This window comes from Poecilia latipinna, unplaced genomic scaffold, assembly GCF_001443285.1.
Source record: "Poecilia latipinna isolate Pla-1442-1.1 unplaced genomic scaffold, P_latipinna-1.0 Scaffold603, whole genome shotgun sequence".
Classification (NCBI taxonomy): domain Eukaryota; kingdom Metazoa; phylum Chordata; class Actinopteri; order Cyprinodontiformes; family Poeciliidae; genus Poecilia; species Poecilia latipinna.
The window spans coordinates 322,540-334,385 of NW_015113219.1; the positions used below are offsets into that span (position 1 = coordinate 322,540).

The 11,846-nt window shown below is 40.8% G+C and overlaps 1 protein-coding gene across 2 annotated transcripts in view; it reads left to right on the forward strand.

Moving 5' to 3' along the window:
- Window positions 1–11,361, forward strand: part of rassf8b (Ras association domain family member 8b) — a 25,301-nt gene extending 13,940 nt beyond the window's left edge. Inside the window, exons 2-9 of one of the 2 annotated variants that reach the window (XM_015042844.1) lie at window positions 2,902–3,073; window positions 4,749–5,099; window positions 5,171–5,364; window positions 5,458–5,664; window positions 6,350–6,424; window positions 6,685–6,807; window positions 8,072–8,195; window positions 8,555–11,361. In XM_015042844.1, coding sequence (XP_014898330.1) covers window positions 2,962–3,073; window positions 4,749–5,099; window positions 5,171–5,364; window positions 5,458–5,664; window positions 6,350–6,424; window positions 6,685–6,807; window positions 8,072–8,195; window positions 8,555–8,670 — 1,302 coding nt within the window. In that variant the 5' untranslated portion in view covers window positions 2,902–2,961 and the 3' untranslated portion in view covers window positions 8,671–11,361. The remainder of the gene's footprint in view (window positions 1–2,901; window positions 3,074–4,748; window positions 5,100–5,170; window positions 5,365–5,457; window positions 5,665–6,349; window positions 6,425–6,684; window positions 6,808–8,071; window positions 8,196–8,554) is intronic. The other variant, XM_015042845.1, reaches the window with a different exon arrangement.
- The last annotated feature ends 485 nt before the right edge of the window (window positions 11,362–11,846 follow it).

Here is an 11,846-nt window from a genome sequence, read left to right on the forward strand (position 1 = left end):
AAACCGCAAATTTAAAAAATTTTAACCAAACCCTTGTTTTTTTTTTTTTTTTTTTTTTTTTTTTTAATTTTTTGTCTCGATAAAATCAAAGCCTGAACTTAAGTGTGGTGCGCATTTAACCCTTTCGTTACATTCCAGTGCAACGCCTTCTAGTCATCCTCAGTTCTTGTCCGCTAGGGGTCTCTGCACATTTTTACGGACGCTAATGTTTCCACAAGCCGGAGTTTTGTTTCAAACGAGGCCGAAAACACCATCTATATTCTGCTGAAAGACAAAACTTCATTCTCACCTTTCAGTTCTTTTTGCTTTTTTCTTACTCTGAGTAGTCTGCATGCACTGTCGCCCCTTTAGAGATTTGAGTGAAAACTAAATTTCTGAGTGTTCAGCTAAGTTAAAAGTAGTACGAATAGGGCTCTAGTAGAGAGGTATAACTTTTTTTAAAAAATAAATAAATAAAAATGTCTCAATAGCGTTTCTATAAAGGATTCACTCAGGAGGCTAAGCGCAAATTCAAGCTAGACTTTTCTGATTTTATTGAATAAAAAAAGTATTTAAACTACAATCCCAATAAAACACTGGAGTTTATGACTCTAACATGAAAAAAAAAATTGCAAAAATATTTGCATTAATGCTTTTGGCATCTCAGATCAGATTTGATCTGTTTTTACCTCGTAGACTATCTAGACTATCTTTCCGTGCGGCTGGGTGTGCAGCACAATGCCGCCTCACCGGGAGAACATCTAGTTAAATTACCCAGGTTGGGGGGAGAGCTGGGGGGTGGGGGGTGGGGGGGGCAGTGGTCCCATTCCAGCTGTGATGAAGATGGAAGCTGCCTTTAACTCCACGTCAAACGACATGAACGTTGAACAATCAGGGCTGAACTGATGGCTCGTTTCTGCAGCTCAGTAAGGTTGCACCACACAGCATTAGGCTGCTGCGCTTTAACTGCTCTGCTGCTCTGGCAGCTGTTGAGGCGTTGCCAGCTCCGTAATGACCGCCCCGCTGCTGATGCTTGTGTCAGCACTTTGAAAATGGCTCTCATTTTGGTGTCCGTACGCTCTCTTCTATCCCTCCCCCCCCCCCCCCCAGCACCGAGCGCCTGCAAATGAAACAAATATATTGGAACGGTTCTATTACGCGACTACAATTGCTGAACCACAGGGGTGCTTTTGCGACCGTTCATCGGGAGCATTAAATGAAACCGCTTTCCAAAGAACAAGTGTCGACGTCAAGTTTTATTTATTTATTTATTTATTTATTTATTTATTTTATAGCTGCTCGCGTCCTCCGGGCTCTCTAGTGGTTGGGAAGTAGTTTAGGAAATAACTGGAAGGAAATGAGCTTGTTGATTTTGTTTTATAATACGCCTTAGGCTAAAGAGCTTTGATCTTTGGAGCTAAGCTTAGCAAAAAAACATCAAAGGGGGCGCTATTTGAATCTAAATGGTTGATTACATTTTTTAAAATGTTTTCTTTCTGAGTTGTGTGAGTTATTTGGCTATCTGTACAGCAAATAGATATGGAGATATAAACTTCTGAGTCATGTTTGTGTCCGAAAACTGCGTTTCCTCGACTGCTAAATTGATGGCGCACATCCGCCATTTTGGAGCCATTTCACGGAAAACCGAGAGGGAGAGCGCAAAATTTTATTCTGAACAGATTGTTTCACTTTTTTGATTAATCAGATGTCCAATCAGGACATATTTATTATATTGCACTTTAAAACCTGTTCCAGAAGATGCCAAGTATTGACTGTAGTGGTAAGCAAAAGCATTTAACTACATTTTTCTTCTGCTCACTTTGTGGTCGCAATTAAAGTTAATTCCTCATCCAGCCTTGTTCGTCTCAATCCTTGGTGTTTTATTTGATCTCCGACTTAGAAATAAAAGTTAAGACAGTAGCTGTGTGCTTGTGGCCCTTTGCTAACGTTTTACGAGCAACACAAATCTGCTGCACTTGAATAGCATATTCTGTGTCATATTCAGACCACAGGAAAACAAAAATGAATTGGTCTTATTTAAAAAAACAAACAAACTCCTAGTCGCTGTGATTTTTCAGTTACACTGATTTCTGTAGGGACTGTTCAATGAGCCACAAATTGTGTCATTACTTCTTCATGTGGGCTGTTTTTCTACTGGAAAAATAAACGCACTGAAAACGGTTGAATTTTATTCATCTTTTCAAATTGGATAAAGCTGTTGGACAAAGAATGGTTTTATTTAAGGGTCTCTTTATGCCTCTTTTTCCAGAGGCGGAGGGGGGAGGGGGGAAAAAAATCGGGAAGGTCTATGTACCGAAGCGCAGCGCTTGAAGGTCGCAGGTTTAATTTGATATAAATGTAAAAATGTCAGTGCACATTATTGGAGCTGACGCTGAAAGACATAGTGCTGCTGTTGTGCATCATTACATTCCTGGAGTGTTTCATCACTCACAGGGAATGTCTCCAGCTCACACACAGTCTTGTGTAAGTTACACAAGCAGGGATTAATGATTATTAAGAACTATTTGCAGACTGATTTCGCATCTCAACTGCATCCACTGTTAGCTCAGCTTTAGCTTGTCTGGATCTGAATGACTTGTTATTGGCAATCGTACTATAGCTTGTTGATGTAGCATTTTAGCTAGGTTCCAGAAGTGTTTTATTTTTTTGTTTTCATGACAAATTATCAATAGGTGACTTAGATTCATAAATATGTGGAGTATTTAGTTCAGTTTGTGGTACAATGAACACTCTGCAGTATTACTTTGACACTATTACAAACTGACTTGTAATAAACCATAGAAACAAGATGATAAAAAACAAATTTCAACTTTCAGAACTTTGTTCCCACTGACTGATTTGTTCCTTTTTTACGCACATTTGCCATAACTCTAAGTGTCGTTTTCATTTGCTGGCTTCCAGGGTGCAAGAATAAGCCCCTAAGAGCGCCCCCTGGTGGAACGGAGGAATGAGGGCCTCTGGATGAAGGCCATGGAGCTGAAAGTCTGGGTGGACGGCGTACAGCGCATCGTGTGCGGGGTCACAGAGTTCACCACCTGCCAGGAAGTGGTCATCGCTTTGGCACAAGCGATCGGTAAGCTCAACGCTTCGCACAAAACAAATAAGAGGCATTGTGTCGCACACTCTCAATTTGACAGGAACTGAAGTGTGATTTAGATTACGTTTTAAGTGAGATAAATCTGCATTGTATTCTGTGGTGCGCTTATTATCGGGTGGGCAAGCTGTCAGACTGACTATGGGTGATAAATTGCAGAAAGATGAAAGGTGACTGGAGGGCATGAATATTTCCCCCATAAATAAGCCTTTACAGAACAAGATGAGTCATACTTCAGCAGTCCTGGGTTTATTGACAAGGAGCCGCAGTGAAATAAGTTAGCATGCTGCCTTTAACAGACGATATGTGAACAGTTTTTTTTTGTTTTTTGTTTTTTCAGATTGGTTTTCGCCGACCCTTTAGACACACTAGAGCTCAGACATGCCTGTCAAAGTGGCAGAGCAGTGAGATGTATGGCATTCGCTGTCCTTTGTGTGTCCCCTTTGCCTTTTGTTCAGGCGGCCAGGCCACTTTGATGTGAATGGCTGCAGTGATGAATGCACCTCTTTTTTTTTTTTTTTTTTTTTTTTTACAAGGATCCTTACTGTGCAGGATGGGGGTTGAGGGTGAAACAGGCAGTGCTCTGCTCTTATCTACATGTGTACAGACTAGAATGCAGAGTACACACACACACACATACACACACAGATGGAAAACTGCAACACCATTGAGCCTCCAGCCCCTCACAATCGCTGCTTGTTGAGTCGAATTTTCCCACCGTGAAAACTCTTTCAGTCAACACGCTGGTGGAGCGCTTTGAATGCGCTGGTGGTGCGTGAGCGTGGGAGAGCCGTGGAAGAATTTATTGAATAAGTTTTGTTCTTTTCACGGTGCAAATTCGACTTTCACGCCCGGCTTTCCAAGTTTACTTGGATTTCGATGACGCCGCAGCAGCGGTTATTATCGAAACTCTGGCCTGGCCTCATAGGTGCACTACCTCACAAAACTGTTCAGCCTCCTTAAACCTTTTTCCACGTTTCAGCCACGAGCTTCAGTGAACAGAATTGTGTCGGACTTTTATGTACAAGTGTGGTGTTTATTTATATCCGGCCTTCTTAACTCTCACTACGCAGAACCAGCTTTTGCTGGAATTACATCCAGCATGTACTGAACTTTTTTTCTTTTCTTTTTTTTTTTTCTTCAAGATCAAAATCTGTCAAAATGATTCCTCCTTCAAACTTTCCCACATCTTTATCTCTGACCTACTGTGTTCCTTATTATGTTTCTTCACATGCATTTTTACTGAAGTTAAATTATGCACAAGTCAACTCCTAACAGATCGCTGAGACTGTCGAGACTTTTAAATCTTTGCTCAAGACCCAGATTTATTCTTTGGCATTTCAAGCAGAGTTTGAGTTTCATTTATGGAGTGTATTTGCATTTCACTTTTAAATATGTTTCTTGTTCATATTGTTGTTGTAATCTTACTTTATTTCACTGAATTACTTTATTTCACTTTAGTCAACATTTGTTGTTTACTTTTTAATGTGCTAAAGAGGAGGGGGATAGATGCACACTATAATGTTCGCGTTTTTATTGGCGGAACAAATTTCAATGATTTTTGCTGATTCTTAATCATCCTTAAAGGTTTTAAATATTATAGCGCATCCTAAGTAACTGCACATATGTCCTGACTCGCCTTTCCTCCCTCCAGGACGCACCGGCAGGTACACTTTGATCGAGAAATGGCGAGACACGGAGCGCCACCTGGCTCCGCACGAGAACCCCGTGGTGTCCCTCAACAAGTGGGGTCAGTATGCCAGCGACGTGCAGCTCATCCTCCAGCGGACCGGCCCCTCCGTCAGCGAGCGGCCCACCTCCGAAGGGCTGGCTCGGGTCCCGGAGCGGGGCCTCTACCGCCAGAGCTTGCCGCCTCTGGCCAAGCTGCGGCCTGCGGGGACGGATGGCTCTCTCAAACGTAGGGAACCCAAGCGCAAGTCTCTGACCTTCACCGGGGGAGCCAGAGGGCTGCGGGAAATATTTGGGAAAAGTAAAGATACCGAAGGTATTTTCTTTTTACAGCAGGTATGAACTTTGTGTGTGATTTTTATTTTAGAACTTTGTTTATGCTCTCAGCCAAACAGGCTCAGCAGCGGGGCGTCAGCCTGAACCTGAGCAGACTCAGAGGCGGTGGGACGGCATCTGTACCTGGGAGTCCGGCTAGGGAGCTCAGCCGGCTGGTCCAGCTGCAGCGAGGCAAGCTGCAGGCCCTGGAGAGCCGTCTGCTGGGCTGCGAGGCCGAGCTGCGAGACTGGGAGGAGGCGAGCGACGTGAGTCCGACCGCGGCCAGCCGAGCGTCTCCGTGAAGAAAAGAAGAAGAAGAAAAAAAAATCGTTCAACTATTCCAATTATTTTCCACTTAGCAGGAGGGAAACGTGGAGGACGAGCTGCTGCTTCTGGAGCAGCAGGTGAGGAGGAACGACGCCGAGGCGGAGGAGGAGGAGTTCTGGCAGAACGAGCTCCACATCGAGCAGGAGAGCGAGCGGCAGCTGCGGCAGCAGCTCGTCGAGCTGCGGGGCCGCGTGCGCGACTGCGAAAGCAAGCTTTCCGAGTACTTGGCGCGCATTCAGGTGAGCGCTCCGACGCAGAGGAGCTGCGTGATTCTGGAGTTTTTAACTGCACCTGGGAACAGCAGGAGTCCTGCGCTGTACTTCCACATCTCCATCGCACTATCGGGTTCTCACACAAAGTAGAGAACAGTAGTGGAGTAGAACAAAAATGATGAATGTTTTTTTTTGTTTGTTTTGTTTTTGTTAAAGAATGAAATCCTGGAAATGTGGCATACTTTTGTATTTGTGTTATAAAAAAATGAGCAAATGATGAATGAAAGCCTTTAGAAATCCAATTTGCAGATTAGTCCTTGATTTAAATGAACTCAGTGTTTCAGCAACTTTGCAGTTTTTTTGGAACTGAATACTACTTTGGTATGCAAAAAGCATACCATTCTTTTCAGAAACTTATCAAAAAAAAAAATATATATATATATATATATATATATATATATATATATATATATATATATATATATATATATATATATATATATGTGTGTGTGTGTTGAAAACTGTATACGCAGTTTCACCCCTGCAATTATGGTTCGCTACTGTGGGCTGGTTCGAAACATAAAATCCCAATAAAACATATTTTAGATGGTGTTGGAACGAGGGGGAACACGTCTAGAAAGCAAGAGAGGCGTACTGAAATAGATGACCGTTTCCGTGAAGGCTTTGCAGTGATGTTTGCTGCTTTGTTTAGAGCATGGAGATGGGCCTGGAGAGGGAGCGACTGCAGCAGGAGGCTGAGCTCAACCTGAAGATCAAGGAGGAAGAGGTACAAATCAGCTCATCTTGCTTTTCCAAACACACGCCGAGCTGGAAAGAGAAAGGAATGTCCTGTTTTAAACTAAACAACTGACAAATGAGAGGCTCATCCCAAGCAGAAGTTTTTGCTGTCGTGACATATTATTAATCTCAACTTCCTTTGTTGTGTTTTGTTAACTATCCAGTAGAAGTTAATAAGCTACCAGTCTTTCGAGCCGCTTCCCCTTCAGACTTTTTGATGAGTTGTTTTCCTTCAACTCCTGATTCCAGGTGCAGGCCCAGCTGGAGAAAGTGAGGGCAGAGCTGGAAGTGCAGAGCCAACAAACGGCGCGGCTGGAAAGCAGCTGCAAGGCGTTGGAGCGCTCGCTTTGCCAGTCGGGCAAAAGACTCCAGGTCAGCTCACATTTTATTAGTTTTAATCAGACTTTTTTTTTTTCTTTTCTTCTTCTGTTTGGCACTCCAGCCTCAGAACTGCCAGGCTTTATTTATTTATTTATTTATTTTGCCTCCAAATGGGTTCAAAAGTTTCCGGAAAAGGTTGTGAAAGTTTTTTTTTTTTTTTTTATTAAAATGCTGCAGAGAAAAGCCAGTGATCTGTGCACAGGTGGAACCGGTACAAGTCCTGAGCTCCTTAAATTTGCAGGCAGCGATGCTTGCTGGGATGTGCGGTGGATTTTTGCTTCTGTGCCTCCTCTTACGAAACGAAATTTTCCTCTACAAGACTGCGTCCGCTGTGATGTGAGAAGTATGAGGTAATAAGAAGAGGAAGGGAGGGTATTAACAGCATTCTTTGGCTGATTAGAGAGGGGCGTAATAAATACGCAATCCCTTCCCTGACGTTGCTTTAGCCCTCTGGCAACCCACTGTCGCAACTGGGTTTACGGCTGGAGGGATTTTGAGCAGATTTCAAACGTGTACCTCTAAGATCTTGTCAAATTTATAACCGCAATTTTAAAAATACCCTGGCAGGATTTTATGTAATAGACATGAGAAATCATGAAGTGTTAGAAAAATGATGCATTCCAGCCCCGTTTGCCTATTTTCTTGTAGAACAACAGGAGCTTAGTAAGATTTGATAGTCTGTGTCTTCATGTTAAAAAGTTGAATTTTGAACTTATCAACTTTGCCGTTTGTGTTTTCATGTCTGATACAGCTCCAATGCGATACTCTTGTCACAATAAGAACTATTTGTAACGTTTATAACCGCATGGCACAGGATTCAAAACCCTACTAGCACAAATATTGCCATAGTAATATAGTTCATAAGGACAACAATCACACAAAAAAGCACTAAAACGCACTCTGTAGCTGCATTATGTCATATTTTCAAATGTACTGATGTCTATTGGTATACAAACTGTGGACAATAATAGAAGACATAACAATTGTGACAACATAGATAGTTTAAGGGTCTTTAAACAGCAATGTTGTGACAACACTAATTCTGTTATCGTCACGATAATGGAGTTTATCGTGACAACAATAAATCAAAATTTTAACACGATAAGAAATGTATCGCGATAAAAGACAAATGATAAATTGCCATCCGTAGTAATGTTACGAAGAATAAACAAATCAAGGTGTCTGAACGTAAAGGGAAAAAATGGAGAAGTCGGTGGTTTATTTAGTTCCCACGGTGTTTTGTTTTCTGTCTCAGGAGAAAGAACAGGAGCTCGAGCAGCTAACGAAAGAGCTGCGGCAGGTCAACCTGCAGCAGTTCATCCAGCAGACTGGCACCAAGGTCACGGTGCTGCCCGCTCAATCCGCAGGAGACAACAATGGTGAGCGCCAGCCCAAGAACCGAAAGCACACACACACACACACACACACACACACACACACACACACACACACACACACACACACACACACACACACACACACACACACACACAAATCTAAGACGAGTCAGTTTCATGAAACTTCAATTTCATAGCTCATTACCCCTTTGGCTCCTGTGTTGTTTACCCACTATTGACATTTTATCTATTGAAACTCAGTGCCACCTTGTGGTCAAACCCAGAATAACACATCAGATTGTAACCAGATGAGGCAGGAGTCTGTGACCATTTCAGCTTAGGTTTTAGTTGTGTGAACAAAAAGAAGACTGAGGGTTCTCGATCAACTCTTGCGTCTACAGATGTGGAGTGCGGCTCTCTGAAACGGCTGGGCTCGTCGCGGCTGTTACCCAGCGATCTCCGCGCTCTGCAGAGCAGGGTCTCCTCCGGTCTAAACCCAGAAGGCATCTACGTCTGACTCCGCGTGGGCCGACGCAGACAGCTAGGTGGCCTGGTGTTTCAGATTCACTGGACAGCCGAGAATCCTCGTCGGAAACGGCCATTTTACCGTTACTGGGAGACACACCAAAGTCGTGCCAACGTGCAACACTTTTGTCTGAACTCTGAGGCAGGAGTTGGGATTTTTCGCCTGTGCTGTTGCGTAATGAGGTAACAAAAACAAACAAGCTACAAACCAGCAGATCTTTACTTTATGCTCGAAGCAGCTACTTCGGACTGACTGTCAATGACGAGGATTTCAGGAGTTTAGACTTGTGTAAGAGTAGATGCATGAGCATGCACATTTGTGCTATAACCTTAGCCATATCTGATTGCCTTACTCTGGTTAAAAAAAAAAAACATATAAAGAAAACCAGACATGAAGAAATATAATGTTAAAGCAGAACTCAAGGTACCTTCTGAATGCCATAAAAAAAAAAACTCAAAAATGTTTAGCAGCAATCCAGGAGACTGCTGATTGTACCTGATGTCAGTGTGTTTTAAAATCGAATCTGGTGTTTTTTTATGTATGGGTTTAGACTTTTATATTGATTCAGTGGATGTAGAGTAGCCTTATACTCAGTTTTTAAAGTATGAAGTAAAAAAAATCCAACTTATAATTATACATAGGAGGTGAAAACCAGAATGTGTAGTAGGCCTGCAGAGTACCAAAAGTATCTAAAATCAATCGAACAATCAATGTCGACTAAATAGCCACCAGGTGGCGACAAACACAAACTATTCAGGCAAGCAAGAGTAATTTGAATGGATGTCTTCTCTGGAGCTTAGGTTGTTTTATAAGTTTGTGTTCATATACATAAACTGGTCATATTATTTTATATAAATATATATATATAAAAAAAAGCTTCAGCACTTTAGATCTGAATGTGTAAAAGTGCCACTATATATTTTTCTTCATTTTATTTTTAACAGTTTAACAAAATAAAGATGTCTTATTTGAACCAAAGCTAGTGCAAGAAAATAGTTAGATGAATATATATATATATATATATATATATATAGTTTGAGTGAAACACTAATGACTTAATTTTTTGTTGTCACAAAAAATAGGATTTTGTTGGGAAGTAATGGAAAAAATGAGAAATGTGTAAAACTATATATGTCTGTAGCGAATCCAGTTCCACAGAATTAATAAAACCAAGCCAATAATTTGCTGAAACTGGATTGAAATGCAAACAATGCATTCTTTAGAGTTCTGTGCCCAGATTGTGCATTCACTGAAACACTGCGTTGGGATTTTGATTTTACAGGAAGTAAGCAGGGATGAAATATTGTTGCACGAAATTAAAACAGTCTTTGTCGTGGTTTGAGACTCTTATTTTGAAGTAATAAAGGAAGCAGTTCTGAACCTTCTGTGGTAATCTTGGTTACAAACATTATGCTAACATTATGCTAACTGTTTTGTGGCTAATGATGCAAAACCTTTGATTTACCAAACAGTATGGGAAGAAAGTAAAGCAAAATAAAGTCTATTAAGCATCGTACTTTAACCACTGTAAGGTGATATAGCCACACACCACTAACCACGAGCCACTATTGATGCTAATAGTAACATTTGCTAAATTAAAGGTGCTAAATTAAAGGGCTGTTTCACAATTTTTTTAATGTCTCCGGGCTTCATTTGATCATCTGTTGTCCATTCTTGTAATGAAACCACAGCAATTCAAGCCAAAAGTCATTTTTATTGCAACAATATTGTAATAACTTGCCAATAACATAAGTTATTACCAGATTGGGTACTTAATAAATAGCCAGAAGCGACTTATTAACCAATGTGACTGCGTGTCTCTTTACATCTAAATAACATGCAAATACAGTCGTACTCACTAAATAAAACATGCATACATATGTCTTCATATGTAGAAATCTAAATTTACATATTGTAGATTTTGAGAGAGCGCTTTGAATGTTGGCCACCATTGATGGATGAAATGATAACTCATAATAAATCAAAGATGCAAGTTTTGACATACAAAAATATGTTTTACATCCCAGATCTTCAGGTCTATATTTTTGCATTAATGGTTAAAGTTGTTTCATTTTTAAGGGATTTTTTTTATGGCTACACACAAAAAAAGGAGCAACCAGCCAATAATGTCATAACCTGTTACAAAATTAGCAAGTTATTATGTTACTGGCCAATTATACGTTATTAGTTGCTACAGTCCCTATAAATGTGGATATTTTTCCACTGTGCTCGCTGTTTAATTTGAGTGTTAAAGTGGCAGGAGTGCACACATCAGAGAGTAACACTTTTCAGCTCTGAATCAGTATTCATCCGAGGCGGCTCTGTTGTTTCAGAGCGCTTTTAATTTCTGCAGCCATAAATCTTTTCTACTCATCCAGGAGATTGAAATTTCTTTGCAGTTTCTTTCAGAGTGATAAACAACCTCGGCTTTTTTTTTTTTTCTCCAATTACTCCATTTGACAAGCTGGAAATCCAACATGAGCCTTTTGTAAAGACCCTCGCACTTGTGCTGTGAATGCGTAAGGTCCACCTTTTCGCTTGTTTTGGAAGCCGAAGACATTCACGTCCCCACTTAAGCTGAACCTTTCCGTAATTGTTCAGCGACTGAAAATGATTGTTCGTGTCGCTGCAAAAGTCTCAGCTGGAGACTGAAACGAAAGGAAAGTTTTAAATAATGGCGTGCTATAGCTGAGAAAAAAAAAGAGGAAAAATGTCGACGTACCATGTCAGGCTATTTTTACAGTGGACTGAAGTCATATTTTATATATATATATATATATATATATATATACAGAGCGCCAGGCAATAGACTTTGTGTGAATGCTAGTGTGTGTGGGGGGGGGGGGGCTGGATTTGGCTTCCCAATTAATCGCTACCAAGCATTGGTTTTTAACAAAGGATCGGCTCAGCAGAAAAATGGCAAAATCTCCTCATTATTTTCATGCTTTTTTTTTTTTTTTGTTTCCATTTGACAACAATAACGCTTGTGAATGGAAAAGGAGATTTGCGTTGCATTGAAACATAACAAAGTCAACCATCGTCGCGTGGATGTGTGAGTATATATATATATATATATATATATATATATATATATATATATATTTTTTTTTTTTTTTTTTTCCTTCCCACCTCCTTCCGATTCAAGCTTAAAGACGTCGCCAATAATT